Source organism: Biomphalaria glabrata, chromosome 8 (assembly GCF_947242115.1).
Source record: "Biomphalaria glabrata chromosome 8, xgBioGlab47.1, whole genome shotgun sequence".
Taxonomy (NCBI): domain Eukaryota; kingdom Metazoa; phylum Mollusca; class Gastropoda; family Planorbidae; genus Biomphalaria; species Biomphalaria glabrata.
Genome location: NC_074718.1, coordinates 41,882,542 through 41,908,704, shown reverse-complemented (window position 1 = coordinate 41,908,704; position 26,163 = coordinate 41,882,542). Strand labels below are relative to the sequence as shown.

Genomic DNA, 26,163 nt, shown 5'->3' with positions numbered 1-26,163 from the left:
TAATCCTGTGTCTAGTGAATTGTGTCTGATATCAGTTGGTGATTGTGTTTGCCACACTTTTATCTTTCTAACTATTGACAAAATATGTGATATCTACATTATTAGTATTTATAGATTTGATTAGAAACATTAGTGTTAGGTTATAAAGCTTAAATAGAGATATGAACAAAATTTAGGCTTTTGATTTTTTTTCAAAGAAGTTATTAAACAATAGCTTGCCATGACATTTTTGTTTTAGTAGAGCTTTTCAGTGGAAAGTTTCTCAAGCAAACTAAATCCTGTATGTATTGAAAACTAAAAATAAAATAAAATTTGATACTTATAGTTTTTGAAAACAACTTTAAATTTCCTCCCTTGCTTACATCTGGCAGCTAAATGTGCAGTTGGAGCTCATGTTGTGAGTAGCATGGAAGGAATTCAAACCTTGAGGTCCTTAAATGTGGAGCAAAGGTTTCTACACAAGTTTGATGTGTACCAAGACAGAAGCACTGCAGCTTGTTACCTTCATTTAGCTGCCAACAGGTGAAGAGCTCTTGTTCAAAACATATGAACTAGGAGATTAATTAAGACTATTTCATCCTTTCATAATTAGTGAAAAGAAACATTAATAATGCATACATAAGTGCTTATGGGATTGTTGGTTTTTATTCGTATTAAATATTTTTAAGTAAATGGCAAAAAGTTTAATGTATTTTTAGTGAAAAAATGTAAATAAAATTAAATTGTAAACAGACCATCATGTAACAAAATGTTAATCTAAGTCCCACATCTCTTCAGATGGTTCGGTATAAGAGTGGACCTGATTGGTTTGGCTCTAGTCATTGGTGTAGTCCTAGCTTCATTCCTGGTGGTAGAGTTCCAAGGTGAGTGCTGGTTGAAATGAGCTTGTATAAATATATTACCAGATAAGTGCAGTGAAACTAGCTTTTAATGTTGGAAACATTGTTTTCTCTTGGACTAGGCTTGCAATTACCTGCATCATTAGTGGCTCTATCCTTGTATTACTCCCTGAATCTTACAAATGTAAATCAACCTGTCTTGAGAAAATCTGCGGCAGTACATTTCAAGGTATGGACAAAAACTGATGAGCTGAAATTCTGTCATTTTTCTTTCTTACTTTGTTTTTATATTTACTTTTCCAAATGAATAATAAAATTAGAAAACTTAGGAAGATCTATTTTAAACAAAATGTTATGAATTATTTGTGAATTATTTGCGTTACTATCTCACAAAACTGTTTGTTAGGTGAAAACATCGATTTCTAGAGAATGATAAAAAAAATTAGTTTTTGTATGAAAAGATGTAAACCTGATAAAATATATTGATGATGATTAAACCTAGACAATAGACAGGCACAAACTTTATCCATATAAAATACGAAACAAATAAAATGCTTCTGAAAAGAAAAAAACAACTATTGTTATGACAAACTATACACATATATAGAATTTTTGAAAATTTAACAAAATCATGTCTGTGGATGTTTATAGATGAGGTCAGTGTCACATCTGCTGCAGTACTATCAGCTATCTCCAGAAGTCCCTCTTCTAGCAGATGTAGACACACCCACACCACCTGGCTGGCCCAGGTATGGTATAATCACATGTGAGGGAGTCTCTGTTCCTCCAGGCAATGGGGCACCGGCTAAGGGAGGCAACCTATTGAGAAACATTTGGTGCTGCATCAGAGCGCAGGAAAAAGTAAGCAATTTAAAAAGACATACTCTGAAAAAAATAATGAAAGCTTATATTTTATATACATTTGATTCAGTAGTTAAAAAATCAAAGTTAGGAAGGTTAGATTTAAAGAATCAATTGGTACTTTTTTGTCAGGTTATAAGGCATATATCTTTGTCCTGTCTTTTTAGGGGTTACATATGGTATGTGATTAGACATAATTATAAATTATTTAATGATGTCATTACAAATTTAACAAAGTTTTCTGTATAAAAAAGTTATTAGGCAATTGTTTACATACTTTTTACGGGAGTCTTAGGTCTGGCATTGATACAGGGTAGTAAAGACATAAATATGTGCTCTGGACTATCATCTTGATGGTCCCAGGTTCGAACCATGTCCGCACTCATTGCCCACCATTCTGCAGTAGGTTTGGTCTAAGGGGTGATAATCTTTAAATCTGAAGGAAGGTCCTGAAGCATAAAATAAACAGTGTAATCTCTGTTTCTATATTGTTTGTGTAAAAATGTTTATAAAATGTTTTACATGTTTTGGATGTTCCTTCAGAGTTGAAGATAATTGCTTCCTAGTCCAAACCTCCCGCAGGACGATGGGGGATGGGAGCAGGCAGGGTTTGAATCTGGGACCATCAATAAGTTCGAACAACAGTCCAGTGCGCAAACTGCACAACCAAGCAGCCATGTTTTGTCTCCTGTGCCTTCTGTACTTTTGTTTTCAGACATGTCATTATTTTAAATGCTACTTTGTTTAATTGCGATGTAAAGACTTATTATTCAGCACCATTAGTTTATACCCATTAATATTTCATTATTTACTGACGTGTGATCTCCTACTCAGATGGGCATGATATTCTGTACTGCATCAGAACAAAGGGCCTTTCTGTCCATGCTGTTTCGCTTGACTGACTATGTTGGTGTTGTGCGTATTGATGGGCTGGACACCCTGACTTTACAGAAGAACAAACTCAGAGACAAACTCATGTATATATCCCAGGTCAGTGATAGTTGGCCTATACATTTTAGTCTCATTTTTTGGCTTTTAAATAATGAGTTTTAAAATTTAGGGGAAAATCTAATGGCATTCTATTAGAAATAAGATTTTATAGTTGTTTGAAGATTCAACTAATCCTTAGGTAAAGTTTTTATTTTGTTTCTCAAATGCCTCAGAATCCAACTTTATTCATTGGAAGTATCAGAGAAAACCTTGACCCTGATCAAAATTTTACTGACGCCCAAGTTTGGAAGGTTCTGGAAGAGGTTAGTAATCAAGTCAAATAATGTACACTTTGTTAGAATGTGGAGGTACTTGGCTGAAATGTGTGTTTGTGGCGAAGACAATCATGGGTATCTATTTCTGGTTTTTTTTTTTTAAAAGATGGAAGTAATAAAGGTTTCGTACAAAAAGTTGTTACGCTTTTCTTTAGTTCGCTATGCCAACTAGGTGAACTGATAGATATGACCACCTATTAATAACTTTCTAATTGTGTTTATTTCTAAGGTTCGCCTCTCCACTCTTGTCTTATCTCTGGACAACAAACTAGCAACTGACATATCCATTCTGGGAGATGGTATGAGTGTTGGTCAGAGACAACTTCTTCGACTTGCGTCTGCCATGTTACAGCAATCAAAAATAGTCATTTATGAGGAACCAAGCTCTAGTCTTGACATTATGTAAGATCGAATGTTATTTTCTTTTTGTATTAATCAATTCTATGTAAAAATTAAATCATTTTAAGGTTGCAATATAAGATTTAGGATTTAATGGTTAATTATTAAATATACTTTGACCTAGGAAAACTAGGTCAGAGAATGTGGCTTTCATTGTGCAATCCACATTCAGTGACACGACTGTCTTAGTTTGGTCAAAACATTGTTTGCTGGGGCTCATTTTTTTTTTTTGGTTAAAATATAGAAATTGCAGATGTTTTTAAAATCTAAAAATTTCAAAAGTAAAAAAGATTAATATCAAAATAACGTTTACAACACAATTAACTTCATTACCATTAATGTTTTGCCATATCAGATGTGTAGTCCAAAATGTTGAGTAGTTTCACTTAATTAATTATTGCTTTTAAATAGTGCTACTTTCATGCTTATAGCATGCTCAGAGCGCTATGGTCCAATCTCTTTTGTGGACCAGTGGGGGTATCTAGGAGTAGGTTTTCTGTGCTGCCTTTAGGCACTCAGTAAACACAACTCTGCCCGAGTCAGGTGTCGAACCTCGCTCGAGCCCCCTTCATAGGTAGCCAAAACAAGCCAAGTTAAAGCGTACTTAGCCTCTAGACCATGCTTCCCACTTAAGTTATAATACATATATGTAGTTGTTAATGTTGAATAGTTTGACTTTGAAGTGTAACACACAGATGTTTATTCTAAAATTTAGAATTGTTTTACTTCTAGGTGTAACACACTGATCCAGAATATCTTGCGGATTCAGTTCCCATCCAGTACAGTGTTACACATAGCACATCTACCTGACACAATCATACACACTGACAGGATCATGGTCAGTTTTTTTTTCTTTCAGACCTTGTTTGTTCAGATTAAAAAGTAAAGTTTCCCTTTCAAAACTTGTGGTTTGTTCTGATTGCTCTGCATTTATATTTATTAATTGTTTTTTAAATCAGATTTTCTCAGAGGGAAAGATAGCAGAGGTTGACACTCCATACTACTTGCTGCAGAATCCCAGCAGTCGTCTGAGTTGCCTTGTTGCAGAACTAGGATCTGCTCAAGCTGAGAACCTACGCCAGCTTGCCTTGAACAAGCATGAGAACCGTCCGTATGTCGCTCCGCACATTGACCCTGAGGACTTTCAGGACTTCGCACCTCCACTCGGAGGTGACATGAAAGCTCCAAACAACCTGAATGTATTGCCAACTTTCCATTCTTCACGGCTGGCTGGTGTGTTGAATCAGCTTCCGACAAACAAATTCTCCACCGACAGGCTCTAACCTAATCAATTCTTAGTGACTTCATAAGACTATGTGATGAGATCATTACTTAATGTACACAAGTCTGGCAGCATTAAAAATGTTCCTTTTTGGTTTCATTGCAATTTGGCATTTCCCAATGCATTCTATGTGTGAACATTGAATTTCATTTCTAGATATTCAATTTACTGTAAATTTAGTTCCATGTTTTGATTACTCCAGTTACCCATAAGCTCCTCTAAGGAAATAACTCTTTAAAAATACATTGAATTTAGAACTAAGTAAGGTGTAGTCATTTGACAAAACTAATGTAAAAAAATGTGATTGAGTTGGAAAGATTTTCATTTCCCTTGCAGTTTTTATTGTCTTGTGAAACTGGTATGGCTGTGGCTTTGTGCAGTCAAACATTTTAAATCAGTTAATGACAGTGACTCCTGCAGATCTGAGGATAATACGAAATCTTGTCTAGGTCTGTAGCTACACCACACATTACATTTAGAATAGGCTATCTCATCTAAATTGGAAAATAGGGGCTCACAATAGTTTTAGTGGTAGTGTCCTCTAGGATTAATGATAATCCATTAACTCTTTCTCTCCATAATTATTAACCACATTCTAGTGGAATCAATGTTGGTATCGTCAATAAGAGAGAAAGAGTTAAGGGTATCCATTCAAACATCTGAACAAATAAGAACATTTCAAGTAGGACTTTTATTGTCATTGATCAGTTTTATGTCCATACAAATTTTGTATAAAACATTTCATTATTTATTCAATACTTTATCCTATATTACCATATTACTATGTATAAGACTTTCTTACCAATTTAATGTTTTACATTTTTACACACAAGTCAATATGGTTAAGATGAATAGTGTTTTAACTATTTACATGTAGACAGCTTGTGCTGTCTTATTCCACAGAGCTTTATTAGTTAACTTCATCAGCTTTCAGTGTTCCTGTGAGAATTGTTGACAATAGAACATCACTAGGCTTGAACACAATGGCTAGGATTATACAATGTGATAAAGCTGCACCAAACTTATTCTGTGCAGCATTTTTTTTTATACATTTTTTTTCTCTACTTTTGAGTCTTGATCTAGTCTGTTTTTACATTGTGTTCAATTGTATCATTACACTGAGCACATTGTGCAGCAAATGTTTTCAAAAGAAATGTACATATACTTATACACTTATAAAGTTGTTGATCAAGTGTTATTGATGTTATTGAAGTGTTTATGTCAATGATTTCAACTTAACAGTTCCTTTTGTTGATAAATTTTGTTTATCATAATAAGTCATTGTTTTCAAGTCCAAAGAATATGAAAGATTGTGGAATTTTAATTGGTTATGTGTTTAATTATGCAGTTTTATGTAATCATCTAAATAAATTAACTAAGGTTTTGTATGTTTTAAATCTTTCCATGTTGATTTTAATTGGTTATATGTTAGTTATGTTCTTTATGTAATCTAAATAGATTAATAACTAATGTTAAGGTTTTATATGTATTAAATCTTTGCTTGTAGGTCAAACCTTGTCTGAATATTTCTGTCATCTCAAGTTTAGCCTACACTCTGAGTGAAAGGATTGTACAATAATTGAGTTTAAAGCAGTTGAAAAAAATGTCTTTAATTACAATTAATTGGTTCGATCACTTAAACATAAATACAAAGTTTAATGAATAATTCTTAAATTGTTCTTAATAGGAATGATATCTAGACTAAAATTGTGGCATCCGTTACTTTGTGTTAACATTTGAGTGGCCGCTAGTGACCACTAGATCTTATGGACCCCGTCCATCACATACATTCTAGATTTTATCAAGTTTCCCCCTTTCAGACCTTGTGGTCTATAGGGCAGATAATGTAAAGGTCATCTGTTTCTGGGGCCTTCAGTTAACAAGGGTGTCGTGTGGCCAGCACAATGACCAGCCACCTTTACTTTTCCCCCAACTAATGTTAGGTACCCATTAGAGCTGGGTGGACTCAGAGGTTCAGTTCAGAAGCTAAGTGCTTTACTGCTCAGCCACTGCGCCTCCAGAGTTTTATCAAAGAAAAGTGTTTTACTTCAAAACTGTGTTTCTTAAATGTACATTTTCTGTGTTTGTTGTTTTAACAATCAATTATAAATAATCTCTACAACTTGACATTTGTATTAACTGGTCTACCATCTTGACACCTTTATCATCTGGAATGCTCTACACTCGAAATATATATATTTGGTGATCACACTATCATGCCCTCTGGTCAACAACTGACCATGTGACTTTCTGCTGATCTTTAGTTTGTAAAATAGTTTTTAATAAACTTACATAATTTGATTTGACATCAAAACAAGTAAGATTTGATACCTTACTATTAACTATACTAATAAAATGTATTTATTGATTCCTATCTTTTTTTGTTCTCCATCTAAAATGTGTGTGTGTGATAGGACTAGGATAAACTTGTTTTTATAACTTTAAATCAATAAAACACTTTCACAATTTATTTGAAGTAATAAAACTGAAAGTTATTCTATAACTCACAAATTTGCATTAGTAAGGGGAGATAACTTACCCAATTTATATTCTGTCGTCTGCTTCATTCAAAATGACTGACTTCTAATTAAAGGTTCCAATTACACTCAAACAATTGAAATAACTGAACGTTTTTTGTTTGTTAGAGACCAAATGTTTATAGGGATGTCATATTTTTCTGCAACAGCTTTCCTGGACAGAGTTAAAAGATCTGAAATTTTCCGTCCAAGGGTTTTGGATTTGAAAAACTTGACAGTGCCATTGTGTTAAGAACTAAGAAAATAGTAATATAGCTGGTGATACACACCCAATACGTTTTGTCTGTTGAGTGCACAGTCTTTGTTCCTACACCCACACAAATTAGGCTGGTTGACACCAATAATGTGAATGCATGATCTAAGGTACCATACACAAACACAAAAGACAATGCTAGAAATCTATTGATAGCAGCTTTGTTACATGGTGTAGCATTTCACAAAGGAAATTTATTTTTAGATTAGCTTAACTTAAGCTTCTTAAAGCTTCAACCTTCTACTCAGAAGAGTATATAATTCATTTCTGGTATGTGAATCTACATCTAAAGGACAAAAGCTTATTTCAGGGTAACGAATCAATCTGTTCTGTGAATTTATTATTGAATTTGGATTATTATGAGTCACATTTCTTATTCCATATGCAAGGACTAATTTCTACAAGTGCTACTTCTTCCCTAGTGTCTCTAGAAAATGGAATGGGTTGCCTGAATCAGCCAGGAAAAGGTACATAGTAGAGTTTAAGTCACTGCTTAACATGCATGACTAGATTGACCCATGAAATGCGTAGGACATAATTATCTTCATTTTTGAAGCAACATCTGTAATCTATAAGATAATGTGCATTATTACTTGATATATAGTGTGAGTTCACTATTTGAGATCATTGAGATGAAAGTCCAGAGGAGGACATACCACATGACCAGACTGCTTCAATCTTAAACATATTAAATTTGATAAGTTATCATTTTCATAGCTTCAGAGTTTTGCTAAATAAATTTATTGCTTGTTCATCTTTCAATTCGAGAGGAAATCAATTTATTAACTCTTTCTCTCCGTAATTATTTACCATATTCTGGTGGAATCAACGCTGGTAGCGTCTGTTAGGAGAGAAAGAGTTAAATCTTTTCAGTATACATTTGTTTTATTTTACATTCACATTTAGTTATCATTTCAATATGTGTAATATTAATATAGCTGACATTGAAAGTCAAATAAAGACAATCTCTCATAATGACTTGCAGTAGAAATAATTTAATAAGTAACAAGACCATTATCTCAAGAATACAAAACAACAAAACAAGAACTGTTCATTATTATGAGGTAGTAACATATTCTGTACAAACATGGGTACACTGTCAAAAAGTATGCATTATATATTTACAAGACTAGAGTCTGTGGACAAGTTTATACTTGCCATATAAGGTCACAGTTCAAGACATGGCACTGACTGATATGTTCAATATTTGATCAAAAATATAAGAATAAGATCAATAATCACAAGAAAAACTATTAAAAGATACACACAAATAATTTCTTTAGAATGAGACTTGCCAGCTATCTGTTATCCTATATGATATCTTTACTTCCAATGGATAGTGATAACTTATTTGAAAGGAGGGGGGGGGGAGGGTATTTGGATCAACAGATGCCAGACTCTATAACTACTTTAATTCAAAGAACAACAATAAAGCCAAAACAGAATTTCCCCCCAAAAATTATATTAATATTAAATAAAGAGTTTTAAATAAAAAAGTAGTTAAATTAAAAAAAAAATGATTATATCATTTGATTGGCAAATTCCTGGCAATGCATTGAAATCTGCCCACTGCTTGATTAGAATTGTAAGCATATTATACAATTACAGTACTTCATTTTTTTTTCATTTATTAAAAAAAAAAATTTGAAAACATAAAAAGTGGAACCATAAATGGTTTTTTTTTTGGTTTAAGTTGCACAGTATGTCATAATGTTTCTAGTATTTATCTTTTCAAATGTTTTCAAATATAAACTGTCAATTAAAGTATTTTAGACTAAGTAATTAATACAATGAGTCCAGACTTACTAACTTAAGTATCGTGTGATAAACTTAAGAAGTAAGGATAGATGTTTAGATCATTTAATCATTGGCAAGGTTTATCAGGCTGTTGAGTTAAAGTAGGATGTGGTAGACATTCCATTGTTAAAAAAGGACTTACTAATCTTCTTTTTTAAAGAGGGTCTGTAACGTATAACTTAAGAAATTCATAACACATTGTTAAATGTGATAGTCTGACTTACTGTGATTGAGCTGTAGTAAATAATATAACATCTAAAGCTCACAATTAAACTAAAAAAATAAGGAAAAAAGAGTTAACAATGATATCATGCAAGTTTTTAACTGACACTTTTCTGTAAAACAACTTCAGAAATTTGGCAACAAAAATTCTTTTTTCAAGCTTCTCAATTTTGTTATAAACGTTTAAAGTTTTTTTTAAAGCGTTAAATATTTGAAACATATACAAATTGTTGGCAATCTAGATCTTGTTCACCAAAAATATAACATATTGCTTTGTATTAAAAAAGAATTTCAAAAATTTAACAATAAATCATGTATATATAAAAAGGCAGTCTACACATTACACAATAATTTATAAGCCATAAGCTGGCTCAAGTCTGTCAACTATTTAGTAATAAAAGTTGAACACAGGAAGTAACTATCAATTCAATTGAAGTTCAATGACTTCAGAATATTATTCTCATTATAAGAACGTTTTAAAGCACACATGGAAATGAGAAATAGAAAAAGGTGATTAATGAAAAGTGAATCTAAATGACAGGATCACAAAGGCCATTGAACGCCATGATGACATTTTATATACTGTCAAAAAATTGCAAAGACTTTTCTGCAGAGAATTGTGTCAGGGAAAAGAAGGAGAGGTAGACAAAGGATGTGATGGGTGAACAACATTAAGGAATGGATGGTCCTGTCTTTGAAAGCGACTTAAATCTTGGCAAAAGACAGAAAGGAACAGAAATAAACTGTTGGCAGATCATGTGTGGTGTCCCACTGACCTTACAGACTAGGGGACAGCTGAAGGAAGCTATAAGTCAATAAAATAAATCACATTTTATTTCTTATTTACATAACGATACCAAGTTATAGAAATGTAAAAGATATAGTTATAATGTGTGCTATTATGTCAAGTTTAAATACTATTTATAACATGTAAAATATGCTAGATTTGAACTAAAGTCAACAGGATATATACTTACAATCTATTACAATGGGTTTCATATACCAAATATATAGCAATCTGGAAGACATCTGGTTCAAATATCAATAAATATTCTTACAGAATTTAATCAATATTTTACCAATGTTTAAAAGCTTATTTGTGTGTGTGTTGAACATGCAGCAAATATTTGTTTTCATGGAATATTTACAGTATTACGTACATCACTATTTACAATCATACTAATTGCTTTTTTAATCTGTGTGACCTTTTTTTCAATTATGCCTGTTTTTTGTTTGGCTTTTATTTTATGAAAAAAAAAGGCCAAAAACAAAACTATCCCGGTGATAAGGGCTCATGACAACTTGAAAGCAAGATCAATGATAAGCTGTGAGGTTAGCGCATGGAAGCAGACAAACATTTCTCTTGAGCTTGGTCTCTTCAGCTTGCGACTAGAACATTAAAAAACAGCAGATTAAAAAATAGTTTTTTAAAATAAATCATGATCAACAACAAAAACAAGAACTGAAAAACATTATGATGCTAAAGTAATTAAAGTTTCCCTTTCAGACCTTGCGATCTATAGGGCAGATGATGTTAGGGTCATCTGTTTTTAAGGCCAATGGTTAACAAGCAGGGTGTCATGTGGTCAGCACAGCAACCAACCGCCTTTACTTTCCCCAACTAAAGTCAGGTACCCAATAGAGTTGGGTGGACTTAGGGGCGACCTAAAAAACCATGAAATTTAAAATCCCTATCTTCACCGAGATTCTAACCCAGAACCCCAGGTTTGGAAGCCAAGAGTTTAACCACTTAGCCATATGACGCTAAATAGGATTATTAAAATGACTGTATGGAAAAAATCTTAACCACTAAAAAACAAAAAGTTTTAAAACATTTCAATAAGAATAGTACTTGAACTAGTAAAAGCAAAAATGTTTTATTTTATTTCAAATATTAACATATTATAGTGTATTAAACATTATAGCAAATATTTTTAAAAGTAGGTCATTTTTGCTGAAATGGTCACTTATATATATATATATATATCAACCCTTCATAATTGTAAAGAACTATGTTAAAGGAGAAGATAAGGAGAGATACTAAAATGGACTAACCCAACAACCCAGTATTCCAGAGCTTGATTGCTTTTGTGACCATCTTCTTTAATGTGAGGGTTAAAGGTCATCAGAACTCCATGTTCTTTCATGCTACTAAGACTACAGTCAGCATTAACTTCATCATAATGCTCATTATCTCCTCCTTTGACTTGATGTTTGGAACTTTGCTGTATGTAGAAAAAAAAAAAAAAAACTGCATACACACATTTACAAAAAAAAATGTTGATTATAAATTCATCTGATTTTTGTATTTGTATAAATCAATAGTTCAAAATATTCCTCTAATATTAAGAAATGATATCTTTACTGATTTTTCTTTTCAAATCTTATCTTCTTATCTTATATAGTACAGAAGAAAAAAAGATGATTACACCCTACACATCATGCATCTACTCATGCATGTTAACCAATGACTTAAATTCTGCCACATCACTGTTTTTCTGGCTAGCTCAGGCAACCCATTCCATGCTCTAATAGTACTAGGGAAGAAGGAGCATTTGTACACATTTGTCCTAGCATATGGGACAAGGAATGTGCCTTTATCTTTGTGTCTTTCAGAGTATTTTATTAAATTTTGTTTTTGTATTTGAAGATTATGTTTCAATGTTTTATGTATAATTGCTACTTTGCTTTTGAGTCTTCTATCCTGAAGGCTTTCTAAATTTAGTGATTTTACTAAAGGTGTTACTCTAGTCAAATGTGAATATTCATTTGTTATGAATCTCACTGCTCTATTTTGTGTCTGTTCCAGTTTCTTAATATTTTCTGAGTTGAGGGGTCCAAACAGAGTATGCATATTCTATTATTGGCCTAACCAAGGTTAAATAACATTTAAGTTTTATGTTCCTATTTGATTTATAGAAATTTCTTTTAATAAACCCTAATGCTTTGTTTGATTTTTTGATCATTTCATCAATATGGGGATTCCATGACAGTTTTTCATTTATTATAACACCTAGGTATTTTGCGTTTTTAGTCTGTGTTACTGGTTTACCATGAATAAGGTAAGTGAAATCTATTTGTTTTAGTTTTTTGTTACTCTTAATAACTGACATTTTTCTGGCTGGAAAGACATGCTCCAATTTGATTCCCATTTCTGTAATTCATCTAATTCTCTTTGTAAAATTTCTGCCTCTTGTGTTGTTTTTATTGTTCTATATATTATGCAATCGTCTGCAAATATCAGACTTTTATTCCTGAACTAATGCAATTTGGTAAATCATTTATGTAAATTAAAAATAGTAGTTGACCTTAGACTGTTCCTTGAGGTACGCCTGAGTTTACTGTTATTGGTGTTGATTTAGAGCCATTTATTATTACAGTTTGTCTCTCCCTATCAGATATTCCTTAATCCAATGATGAAATGGACATCAATGCCAAAATTGTTAATTTTTGAAGCAAACTATGGTGGTGAACTTTGTCACAAGCCTTGGAAAAATCTAACAAGTTAGCATCTATTTGCTCACTATTATCTAAGCCTTTTGAAAAATCATCAATTAGTCCTATTAGTTGTGTTTAAGATGATCTTTATTTCCTAAAGCCATGTTGGTATGGAGTAAGGACATTATGTTTGTCTAAGTGGTTTATGATGTTGCTACATATTATGTGTTCTAGGATTTTACATGTGATGCTGATTAGTGATACTGTTCTGTAGTTTCCTGGGTCAGATTTTTGTATGATTTAGGTGTATTATTTTCATTCTGATCTGGATATATTTGAAAGATTTCACTAAAAATATACAGACTAAGAGACAAGACTATTATTTAATAGATTGGAAAACTGAGACAATGATTTTGCAGCCAAATGCTCTACTAAATAATCATATAATGCTTTTGACATATCCATAAAGATTTATACAATAAAGTCATTAAACTCATTTGGTCAAAAAAAAAATGATATCTCATTACTCTCTATTCTAGTTCTTTGAGAGCAATTGAAAGAAGAACACTAACCCATTTCTCTCCCAGGTCATGGAAGAAATCATGAATCTGTCTACAGCACAAATAAAAAGTGTGAACAATTTGCGACTGGAAGATTCCAGATGAGTCAACATCAGCTCCAATTACCAGTGTCCCCTCAAGTCCATCCAAATAACAATACTGATAGATAGAAGGGTTTCTGCCAGATGAGATCCTGAACAAACAAATTATTAAATCAATGATCTAATATTTGTAATTTTTTCAATTACAACAGAACCAGTCAAATATCTTTTGTCTAGTTTACATTTTTTTGAAAAGTCTACATAAAAGGGGACCTAGTTTAACCCCTTCTCCCCTAGAATAAATAGCTGGATAGCTGCTAATACAAAGCTTTGAATAGCTCACCTGCTAATGCAAGGGTTGGCAGAGAGAGAAGTTGGTATTGAAAGCTCAAGTGATCCACTGCCAGCTACACTGCAATGGGACATTGGGTACAGTTTGCCACTCTCAGGACTCTGTCAAAGAAGGCATGTTGATAAAGAAAACATCTCAAGAAATTCTTTCACATTCAAAGTGAACATGAGGAGTAGACTCACAGAACACACACACACACATCACACACAGACACACAAAACACATAGACAAATCAATGTTGGATGATTAATACTTTAAATGTCATGCTCTTCATAATTTAAGTTTAAAAGGATCAAGGCATAAAAAAATGGATTCAACTTAATGGCAAGTTGAGAGGAAATGAACAAGAAACAAAATTTCCTATTATTAAAAAAATTACTTTTAATAAATTTTATAAATAATAATTTTAAAAAATTCTTTTCTAATTGGAGAGAAGGGAAGGTGTGGGAAAGTCTATTCCTTGTACACAGTCCAAATCCCAATTTAGTTTCTGGCAATAAAATCTCAATGGCAGCTGTGTGAAAAGAAATGGGCCAAGTAATGAGTGTATCTAAACATAACATGAATGGATAATTTAAAAAGGTGAAGAGTTTCTTAACTGCATTGGTCTAAGTGTGGTAACCAGTCACAAGGGTTGAGTTGACACAGGTGACTTTTGAAACACCAGTTACTTCCCATTCAATCAAACTACAGAGATGAAAATGTTTACAAAAGAAAGGATATTTGTGAGAGCTATTTGCTCATAGACGGTCAATGCCAGAGAACACTTGATTTTCTAGACTTTTTGTTCACTTGCTAGAATCTATTTAAGTCCCAGAATTTGTGTACAAATCTTAAAACACATTCATTGTATAGCATTTGTATGCCTATTTGGCATTACATTTCTAGACCTATCTTTGAATTGTATTTGTAAGCATATCTCGCATTATACTTGTGGGCCAATCTAACATCAGACTAAGTTTCCAAATGAAAAAGCATCCAGCTTATCTCTTGTAGTCTTTGTAAGTAGAAACATTTATTTCTTAAAGATTAAAAAGGATTTTTATTTCTTTTTCAAGTGGACCCAATTTTTACTGCAGGTCTTATTACCTGGTAAAAATTTTCTCCAGTAGCAACTGTTCGGGGAGATAGTTTCCTCCAATCAGATTGCAATGCTGCCACAAAAGAGCTGTTGCTGTGGGACTTCTGCTTCAGGCTCTCACCAAACATCTGGGTTGTTTTTTCATAGCTGGTCTTGATGTAAGTGGCACAGTAGTCGGATTTAGTCACAGCCGATTGGCACTCCCTGCTGACACTGTGACAAAATCAATTTTTAGAAAGAAAAATAAATAAATTAAAACCAGACCAAAGTGTACATATTTTGAGGTAAAAGGTATTATTTATTTACATGAAATGAATGAAAATGTGTGAACAACATTTAAAGTACAAGGTTGGAGAGATCAAACACTTTTAGTAGGTCAGTAATAGAGGGAGTTAAAGAGGTTTAGAAAAGGTCAATCAGTGAGCTATGTTGCATACCTAAATTTGATATTAATTTGTTTAATTATTTGTTAATAATTTTGTTACAGTGCTTTGTGTGTAATATGAATGTTAAGAATAGACTTTTCATGATTGTGGATTAGATTATTGTTTCAACTGATTCTTATACTTCATGATGGGTTGTGCTATTTTATTTTTATTTTATCCTGTATAAATACACTAGATGAGTGTCCATGAATAAACATCTTGTCATTTAAGAGAACTGTTAACAAATAAAAGGTTCAGCTACACACAGTATTGAAATAAAGAAAACATTACATCAATTCCGACATAGAAATAGATAAAGTTTGAAAATAGAAAATACATTGAGATAAACTGGTCAACATTTGTTTTAAATATCTGTAAAATCAAGAAATTATACACATTTTTTTTTGTTCTAATTTTGGCCATTCTTATGCACTATTTATTTGATAAATGCTTTACTAAATATATTTCATGAATATTGTATGTACTGTATTCATAATGTGAATGTCAGTGATCAGATTTATTCACATTTATTTAAAAGATTCATTTGACTACAATCCCATTTATCATCAGCAATTAAAATATAAAACAAAAATTATTATTTAATTAATAATAGGCTTGTTCATTCAAAACTTTTCTTTTTAAAATGTATCTTAAATTCTGTTGTTTTTTTCACATAAATAAAATGATCAGTGTTGTTTCTGTACTAACTTATCTCTATTGCTCTTCTAATGCTGTTAATTTAGCATATTTTTTAAGACCAACTAGTTGTTTGATTAAGCTGTAAATGTGAACAAGAAAAATGGCAAAAAAGAATGTATGATTGACAAAATGACCTTGTCCAGCTTGAAGCTGTTACTTCTCAAATGCACAGTCTGGTATAAATATGGCATAGAGCTCTAAGAAAAAGATTTCCTGTTAATATGCTTCAATGACATTGTCTTGTGCATTAATTTACCTGATATTAAGAGCTGCCAGTAAATTTGGTGTCTGTAATTGCAATAGGCAGGCCTTTGCTTGATCAATATAGAACACATCTGCACTTATGGGAGATAATTTTCTGAAATAAAAAAATATTTTTTTTAGGATAATTATGTTTTGATTTATGCAGTACTTCATCCAGTGTATGCTTCTAAATTTGAAATTCTTTAACGTCATATCTCTGGGCCTAGCATCTGACCATGAAAACAGAGATATTACATTTATTTGGTTGATTATGATTGGAGCCTGGTTGGTGAGTGGTAAATTGCTTGGCTTTTGAACTGAGGGGGGTCTAAGGTTCAAATCCTGGTGAAGGTTGGGGATATGAATTTCTTGATTTTTAGGGCATCCAACTCTCATGAATACCTGCTGGCTAGCCACATGACACCCTCATTAACAGTGGGCTAATGAAACAGATGACTTATACATCAAGTGCCCCATAGGTCTGAAATGAGTACCTTCCCTTTTTTACTCTGATTGGTCAGACTTAAAATGAATTTTAAAAAATGCAGCAACTACAGTTTAATTCACTAATTAAAAAATGACTTACTTCATTGGAACACTAACAGTTTCTAACAGACAACAAAAGATGCCATATTTCTGTGGAAGACAAAATAACATACTTTTACAAACACAGAAACATGTTATCAACTTTGATTGTCTTTATACACTTGTGTTATGTTAGAACTTTGTGAATGTTCAGTTGCGAGGATTAATTTAACAGATTCATTGTCCTTACATGAACACAACATGCGCCACAATTGTTACAGCACAGAAAATAATCCATGAATTGAAATTCCAAGCAAGAATAATCATGTTTAGAATCGCAATATTTAATTCACATGAAATAGATTTGTTAAACCAAGGTCTTAATATGAAATAAACCAACCAATTTACTGCCGGTGTCAGCTTAGCTTGTGACAGTAATACATGTTTAATGTAAGTATAACTGTAGGACTAAAAGTACTGTCATAGTATAACAAAGTCTATTATTACCAATCCAACAATAAGATGACACCATCTGGCATTCGGCTCAGAGTAGCCAAAAGTGTTGTTGATATCTGCGATGTCATGGCAGAATCTTGTAGGGTACACTTCATGCCACACCACCAGTTGGGCCACACTGCAGCGTGCAGTCAGCTCCAGGAGACCATGGTGCTGGAGGTACAGATGAATGTCCTGGAGGTCAGAAGGTGCCAGCTGGTTACTGACCAACTGACCAGAGTAGTAGAAACATGAACCCAATATGTGGTACTTCCGTCGGCAGCCATAAAAATTTTCAGACTATTAGGAAATATAGAAAGAAATTTTAATTTTTGTCTTTCAAATTTTCAAATACTTAACAATAAAGGATAATTATAAAAATATTTCAAATATGATTTTTTTAAAGATGTATCAGAACTATAATGGACTTTAAGAAAAAATATATTTAGAGACATTTCTTAAAAAAAAAGATTTTGTTCAATATGCTTATAAATCTATCATATAATTGAGAATTTGAAAGAGAATGAAAAGGTCAGTAAAAATACAGTTTGGCTCAAGGATTCTAGTCTTGTTTTCTTGGTTAGATCTCTGTAAATTATCTCACAGGAAGTCTGCATAGAATTTGGAGAACCTCTAAACTCATTGAGGAAAAAAAAAATGCATCAAGGAGCAAAAAAAAAAAGGGAAGTAATTAGAAGTTACTAACCATATCTGCAAAATCAGATGAGGAGAATTTGCTTAATGACTTGTCAACCTCAACCTGAAACGATAAATTTTGCTAGGGTCTTTCATATCCTCTAATTGAACATCTTAAAATTTAGAATACTTTTATCAAAAGAGAAAATATTTACAACATTACAAAATTTACTTAACTTTTTTCTTATTTTTGAGAGTTAACTAACCTTGAGATCTTCTGGTAAACTTATGGAAGAGATATGCTGGGAATATCTGACAAATGGTAGACATTCAGAAGCAAGGTTGACCTTCTCTTTCAGTCCTCCAGGGGATGAATTTGTGGAAAATATCTGCGAGGTCTGCATAACTTGTCGAAAGAGGTAGGTCAAAATGTTGTCTATCCATCCAGAGTGATTGCTCTTGTTAAAAGCAGATTCGATAGATCCATACAGAATCCTCAAAAGTCTGGCAAACTCTGACAACAATGTGTTTAACTGGCTAACTGAAACACTGCAAAATTAAACACAGAAACTTTTTGACTATAATAATAATAATAATAATAATAATAATCTTTATTATCTGTAAGGAAATTTGTCTTACAATTTGTGCATTACACCAAACAAAAAACATTATAACTATAAGAAACCAAAGTGTACATTCACACCAGACGCACTCATAATTTACATGTGACAAAGTTTATATCAGATTGTTCTTATTTAATGATTTGATTGCCAGGGGAACAAAAGAGTGTTTGTGTCTGTTTGTCTTTGCTATCAGTGTCTTGTATCTCTTTTGTGATGGTAAAATCACAAAATCCTGACACAAAGGGTGATTCTTTATTTCGAGGATCTTTACTTCTCTACTGTCAATGTTAATATGAATGATAAACAGATTTAAAAAAACAACTCGTTTAATAATATCAATCTCCAAAAAAATAGGCAATTTTATAACGACAATAAGGATAATAATTTTCTTCGTATTTTCTTACAGGCTGAACTATTCAATACTTGAGATATTGCTAAGCCATTTATATTATTCTATTCTTTCAGACGCCAAAGATTTTATGTTAAGAAAATAATATTTGAATGACTTATAGAATCAAAGTTTATAAAATATTTGTAAACTATTACAACATTTAAAAAAATATCTCACTGAGATGCTGGCATTGCAAAAACCAAGATGTCTGAATACTCTTGTTGGTAGGCAACATGGATTCTCTGGTCATCTATGGTCAAGGTAGTACTGTAAGAGGAAAAAAAATGGCATAAGCAATTCATTACTAAATGTTAATTAGTATTTCCATAAGAATGAAAAGGCTAAAACTCCACTGAGACTACATAATATATACTTAGGTAGGGTTAGAACATTGACTTAGTGAATGAAAAGTAAATAAGATTATACTAAAAAAAACAACTTTGCAGACCCAAGTATTCATCTCATTTGGTCTAGATCATTGTTGATACTTAGAACTTAATTTTTACTCTATATAGCTAGTACTACTAAACTGATGTATGCCTATAAAATTCTTAAATTAGAATAAAGGTACATGTCTTTTCTTGCTTGTATTCCTTTTCTTCAACTTAAACACACCAGTATTTATAAACTAAACCAGAACAGACCACCTCATGATTTCATCAGAATCTATTCAGCCTACACAACCAAAACCATCTGCTCACCTCTTCACATGGTTACATCAGAAACACGCACATACACTCTATAAATATCATGATTGTGCTATAAAAATCAAAAAGTTAATTAACTTCTCATTACATAACATGCATTGCACAATACAGAGAGATACTAACTTTCTAATAGTGCTGGCTGACTTGATGTCTTTGACAAGATGTGCCAGTGTATAGAACATGCCCTGTAGTTGGTGGAGAGAATTTTTCTCTGCAGGGTAGCTGTACACTAGACCATCCTAGAAACAGATATCATAATGATGTTATGCAATTTAATTATCCTATTATTTTATTATTGGCAAAAACAACAAAAATATTTTTTTCATGCACAGTTTTTGAATAATAAATGTCAAATTATTCTTCAGAAAAGAAGATTAGTATTTTGTAGCCAAAACCTCCTGCAGAAGGACAGGGGAGGGTAGTTGACAGCTTTCGAACTAGGCACCATCATGTTGACAGTTAAAACTGCATACAACATTACCACACAGCAAATGACCAAGATAACACATATAAATTTATCATTTGTAGTCAGACTTGTACATAGTCAATCTAGTCATGCATGTTAATTAATGACTTAAATATTATAGCATTGTTAATGTTAATATTATAAAACAAAACAAAACTGTTGATGATTTTCTCTCATGTTATGTCAGTACAGATGCCAATTTTATATGGTGATAGTTTCACCCATGTCATGGTTATAACATAATTTTTAATGACAAAGATTATTTCATTGATGATAAGCCCTTGTCAATGCTATGAAGTCAGTAAGCTGATTGTTTGACATAATGCCATAATCCTTACATGACTATTTCCTGAGTCATCTTGGCTGGAGCCTTCCAGTGACAGATACATGGCTGCCATACCCTCCATTCCATGGTGATCATGAGGTTCGGAGGTCAAGATGCTGACCAGCTTCTCCAGATCAAGTTCAGATTTCTCTGGCCTGAGAGACTTTAAGGTCAGCTTGACCTGAAAACAATTAAGGCAGTTGTAAATGTACAACAAAACACATTTCAAAACTAAAACATCATGATTACAAAAAACAAGCAACATCTACAAAAAAAAACTTAAAAAAAAGGGTTGTCTAGAGGCAAGAACTCCACATTTAAAGGCATACATATCAATACTGTAGGATTTATTCACTGTTTTCAATGTCAATAGAAAATAATTAATAACCACTAATTAATTAATTTACTGGTTGGTTAACGGTTTTTTTTTATTATTGATTCATGTTTTGTTAGGTACTGTGAATAATTGTGTAAGGTTTCCACTTGATCTGAGAATGGAAAGTTTCTTTTTCAAATAATGTGTAAAAAAAAAATTGTACCAAACAGACACTGAGATAGAGTGAGTTGATATATGCTTTGTATTAACAATATCAAAATTACACAACTAAAAACATCAGCATTACAAACCTAAAAATATAAACATTACCAAACTAAAAATATCAACATTACCAAACTAAAAATATAAACATTACCAAACTAAAAATATCAACATTACCAAACTAAAAATATCAACATTACTAAGCTATCAACATTAACTAGACGAGCTAAATTTGTAATTGTACCTTTTTAAACTTGCTAATACTGGACATAAGAGTGTCCATGTTGCACCATGTTAACTCCTGCCCATCGATACTGTGCAATCGTCTGCCTGTATAGAGCAAGGAAAGATAACTTTTATTGCAGTTGGCGGTGCTCACTAAATTGTCCTTCCTGTAGCCCCTGCAGGCTTCCTAGATAATACAACACACCTGCTCGAAGCGAGCACGCACACACAGTTACGTAGCACAGAAGGTATGCAGGAGAATCTAACTTTCTCTATCTACAAGCCTCAAGCACACGGCTGTATTCATTTAGTTTTGCTTGACACATTTTCTACACTATGACCCCGAGCCATGCCATAACAATGCTAGAAGTACCGTGAGGTCATACCTATGCACAATACAACCAGGAAGCCTAGATCTATATTTATACTGACATTCGACTGACAAGTATAGATCTGGAAAATCTTTACATGCAGCAGACATTAGATTGAACATAAAAATGTATTAAGCGAAACTCTTGAGTCTGCACTAAAACTAGACAAGAGTGATATCCCCTGCAAGCTAACTCTGCTAACTTGCATTTAGTCTACTTATGGCAAGCATGATAGAAATATAAATGACTCAAACTTGGAGTCTATTGGCCTAGAGTTCTAGACTAATATATTTTAAACTGAATTGCAGTAGTAGTCTCCCTTTCTTGCAACAATTTAGTACATAGTAATTGTTGAATTTTTCAATCTCAATATTAACCCCCTCCATTTCCCAACCCGCAGGCGCTATGTATTTACAAAAATTAACATAATATTTAAGACCATACATTTTTTTTCCTGACATATTTTATAGCGTTAAAATGCTGGTCAGTGAAAGATCATGTGCAATAAAATGTAGGCCTACTTAGGCCTACTATCTAGTCAGTGTAAATAGGCCTACTCTAAATGAACATTTATTTATGTACAAATTGGCCTACCCAAAAGTCAGCATAAACTACCACAGTTAGGATCCTGAATTTAGCTATGTACAACTACGTGGATATAGAGTGGCAAAGCGCTTGGCTTCCAAAACCGTGGGTTTTAAGCTCGAATCCAGATGAGGACAGGAACTGTGAACATTGGGATTGTTTGGATGCCTCTGGCTCCAACCAACTCTAATGGGCTGGTCGTTGTGTTAGCCACATGACACCCTCGTTTGCCGTAAGCATCTACACGCACTTTAGGCGAAGAATTTCATCAATTTAACGCACGTGACTTAAATGAACTTTTTGTTTTGTTCATTACATTGTCATGAATAAAACAAGTGAGCTGTACATAGTTTCCATACACAGATTGAAAGGTCTGTAAGAGGTACCCTCCCCACCCCCGTTTTATTCATGTTAAACAATGTCTGGTATATTTTGATTATTTTAAACCAGTGTTTCCCAAACCTTTTTTCCTAAACGGAACACTTCGCACATTCTGAGTATTTTGCGAAAGCTTTGCTAATTTATTTTACTTTTTTTTTTGAGACATTAATTCACGTGTTGGCCTATTTGTTAATTATTCCAGTAGTGCGTGGAACACCTATTCGGGCCTGGCGGTACACTGGGGTTCCGCGGAACACAGTTTGGGAAACACTGCTTTAGACTGTACACTGTAGGCCTCCAAAAGCTTGTATTTCACATTTCAAAACAAACACCACTATTGAAGTAAGCAGGATCAGAGGCGGACTTAGCAGTGCGCGAATGTCGCATTAGGGCCGCAAATATCAGTATGATTCTCTTTATCGCGGGTCCCCCCTAGGGACTCGATAAACCCGGGTTCGAACCCAGCCATCCCTTGCCGTCATGAGGGAGGTTTGGGCTAGGATTTGACAATCTCAATCCTGAAGGAACATACGAAACATGTAAAACATTCTTTAAAAGCTCAATTCTAGTCTGTATTTTATACTCCCCATTTAAGAAATGACTTTTCCGATGCGGCTTATAAGCTGTAAATGTAGTCATATGTCTATATGCCTATATGTCCAATTCTAGTTATGTTTATATTGATTCCTTCCCGTCTCATGTCATGTGATGTTCAAGTCTCAATGCTAGACTCTGCAAGAACAATGTCAGAGATATAGATAACAGGTATGTCAATGTTAGTTTAAAAAGGGGAAACTACTGAGTGTGATAGTGAAAAACCAACACAGACGAGACAAAAAGATATTGATTTAAGATTTATTTGCCCAATAGATTATTTAGAATCTTGAGGGCGTAGAGCACTTTAATAAGATCTACTTTTACAGAACATAACACAAGCCCCACTTATCCACCATTACCCCTTCCCCGGTCGTATTCATACATTTCAAATGCATGTTTAAAGTGAATATTTTGATTAACAATTCTATTTCAGCAATATGCATATATATCATCTAATAATATATATATATATATATGTAATACATACATATGCGCATGCGTAGCACTAAAACATATATATTGCAGTTAGTTTTGTGACATTGTCTGTATTACCTCAAAGTTTAAAAAATATTGTTTTTCTAATCTAAAAAAAAAAAGAGAAATATTAACTAGAAAAGAATACTTTAACTATTAATTACATCAGATATTCAACACATGAATCCAAAGTTTATCAAGACAACCAACGCCAGAGACTAATCTTCACAAGACAGATCAAGTTTTGTTTCTTTTCATTAATCTTGAACTTTCTACCTACTGTTTATGTAGATTCACTATTTTAATTATTATTTAAGTGTGGATTAATCAAATTTTAATTTTAATTCTTTATAATTTAATATTTGTGAAATGTGAGAACTTATAAATAAAAATATTAAGAAAAAAAAAAGCCCACAAAAGAGGCAGGTGGGCCCAAAAAAAGAGTCAAAGAAAAGAGGCCTAAGGCCCAAGGATTCAAATGATGACAACGCTAAAATTGAATAGCGCAAATGCTGAGGTTTGCAAAGACATTGTCTGTCTCGTCCCAAATTTTGGAAAAAAACAACAACAAAAAAAAAACAACACAGAAATATACTGAGATACTGGGAAAAAAAATCCATAAAATTCTGCCTGATAGATGCATTTAGGCGTCACCACTAATTTGTCTTTATTTATTGGCGTTCTACTCTCGTTCTACCTCTCCCGCACCACGTGACACCCGAAATACCAGGAAAAAAAAAGCAAGATATAATATTAATTAGCGCATATTTTATAGGTTTTTTTTTGTAATAACCGAAGAATGTAGGTAACTAGCTTCAGTGTTGTTCCAGCAAGAATAATAGAGAAAAAAAAAAACTTTATTAAGAAGTTAATACAGTAATTTGTGAAAGGGTGGTGGAGGGGGGAAACCATTAGCTAATAGCACCGGTTGACACTAACCCAAGCGACGCCTATGTATTAAGTTTTATGCTAAAATAATTTGAAGGGTCGTCTAAAAAGCAAAGTAATAAAATGTATGGCATTTACCTATTAGAATCTCCGGCTTCATAACAGGGTCGCTGTGCGGTAGAAGTCCTTTAATTATGACGTGAGAACCATTGAATCTGCTGTACGAGTTATCGTCCTTGGCGAGCAGGACAATGCCGAGAAGTTGTTCGCACAAGGCACTTCCGTTTGGAGAGGAACTAGTCCAGGCATTTGATGAGTGCACGAGCACTTCCAGCTCGGTGGTTCTCCAGTCGTGATGATTGTCACAATGTTTGGATAAAGTATGAGCGCAGGAGGGTCTAGTTCTGTGAATGTGACCTGAGGTCACGTGACTTTGTTCCCCGCAGCTGCAATGAGAAGACGTGGAACTGGAGGACACCGTGCTAGTTTGACTTGACCGGAAGTTGGACTTTTGCAGGAAGACACCGTCGTCAAGGCTCTCGTCCAAAACGGATCCGCCCACTGACCTACTTTTCGTGGTTCCCACCGACAGCTTATCAGAACCGGAAGAAGAAGATGACGTCCTGGCTTTACTGGACAGCTTGCTGGACTTGCTCCTCTTCTTAGCGATTTTACTGGCTTGTTCAAACAAGCTCAACTCCTGGTCTGAGGAATAGCCGGTGTCCTCACTGTTGCAGCCAGCTCCGAGCGCTAGGCTACTGACGGATCCGCCATCAAGACTACTCAGGCGCGCGAGTCGTGTCTCGACTCCTGTGGGCAGCTCCAGGTGAAATATTTCTCCTTCGTCGCCACCGGAAGTCAGCCATTCTGGGGAACCTTTCGTAAGAGACTTCCGTGTAATAGAGCTGAGGAAGAAAATAATTTTATATTTAAATTTCTTTTCATATTAATTTACAAGATAATATGAAATCAAGCTTTTTAAGTTATATATGTGTGTGAATATATATATATATATTTATATATATATTGTTACAAATGACAGTGATAGGTAGAGGTCAACGTATGACCCCGGCGAGATAACACAGCAGCGGGTGTTTTCTGGAATGTACATGTATCAACAAAGACAGGATGTGACGTGTCCTTACGTGTTATTCCAGAAGGTACTAGCAATGTCCAGTGACAGATAGAGGTCACAACTTGTGACCCCGGCAAGATGACACTGCAGCCGATGTTTTCTGGAATCTACATGTATAAACAAAGACAGGATGTGACGTTTCCTCACGTGTTATTCCAAAGGATACTAGCCGTGTTTGTGCAACTTTGGACAAGCGATTAGGGACTCTTTATAAGCCAGAGAGTTAATGTGAAAGTCAGTCGTGAATGAGTCGTCGGTACTGTTGTCTACTGTGCGAGACAGTAGAAGAGAGATGTGTACGACTCGTTGTAAGTTAACTAAGGTAGAGTTAACTGGAGTGGACTACTGTCGTTAAAGTCTATACAGCGAACTACAGTGGACTTGAGCCGTTACAGTCGATACAGTCGATGTAAGACGTGTGCGGCTCTGATTCGGTAGACTTGAGTACGACTTGGTTCATCTTTGGGAGACCTGGAGCGACACTGGGAAATGTGTCGTTGGTCTGTT

At 33.6% G+C, this 26,163-nt stretch overlaps 2 protein-coding genes across 7 annotated transcripts in view; one reads left to right on the top strand and one right to left on the bottom strand.

The window, feature by feature from the left end:
• The window catches only part of LOC106061455 (ATP-binding cassette sub-family C member 4-like), a 66,337-nt gene extending 59,317 nt beyond the window's left edge, over positions 1-7,020 (top strand). For all 5 annotated transcript variants that reach the window (XM_056038975.1, XM_056038974.1, XM_056038973.1 and 2 more), the window contains 9 exons: positions 372-522; positions 778-863; positions 962-1,068; positions 1,491-1,700; positions 2,535-2,690; positions 2,864-2,953; positions 3,195-3,367; positions 4,097-4,202; positions 4,324-7,020. In XM_056038975.1, the coding sequence (XP_055894950.1) occupies positions 372-522; positions 778-863; positions 962-1,068; positions 1,491-1,700; positions 2,535-2,690; positions 2,864-2,953; positions 3,195-3,367; positions 4,097-4,202; positions 4,324-4,647 (1,403 nt within the window). In that variant the 3' untranslated portion in view covers positions 4,648-7,020. The remainder of the gene's footprint in view (positions 1-371; positions 523-777; positions 864-961; positions 1,069-1,490; positions 1,701-2,534; positions 2,691-2,863; positions 2,954-3,194; positions 3,368-4,096; positions 4,203-4,323) is intronic.
• A 1,393-nt stretch (positions 7,021-8,413) lies between these two features.
• LOC106061454 (protein inturned-like) overlaps positions 8,414-26,163 on the bottom strand; it is an 85,985-nt gene continuing 68,235 nt past the window's right edge. The window contains exons 3-17 of one of the 2 annotated variants that reach the window (XM_056038798.1): positions 24,660-25,426; positions 21,245-21,330; positions 20,476-20,643; positions 19,795-19,910; positions 19,142-19,231; positions 18,217-18,499; positions 18,021-18,074; positions 17,327-17,614; positions 16,881-16,930; positions 16,308-16,409; positions 14,936-15,140; positions 13,838-13,947; positions 13,466-13,631; positions 11,511-11,680; positions 8,414-10,844 (exon numbers count right to left, since the gene is read on the bottom strand). In XM_056038798.1, coding sequence (XP_055894773.1) covers positions 10,748-10,844; positions 11,511-11,680; positions 13,466-13,631; positions 13,838-13,947; positions 14,936-15,140; positions 16,308-16,409; positions 16,881-16,930; positions 17,327-17,614; positions 18,021-18,074; positions 18,217-18,499; positions 19,142-19,231; positions 19,795-19,910; positions 20,476-20,643; positions 21,245-21,330; positions 24,660-25,426 — 2,752 coding nt within the window. In that variant the 3' untranslated portion in view covers positions 8,414-10,747. Of the gene's footprint in view, positions 10,845-11,510; positions 11,681-13,465; positions 13,647-13,837; positions 13,948-14,935; positions 15,141-16,307; positions 16,410-16,880; positions 16,931-17,326; positions 17,615-18,020; positions 18,075-18,216; positions 18,500-19,141; positions 19,232-19,794; positions 19,911-20,475; positions 20,644-21,244; positions 21,331-24,659; positions 25,427-26,163 lie in introns of both variants that reach the window. The other variant, XM_056038797.1, reaches the window with a different exon arrangement.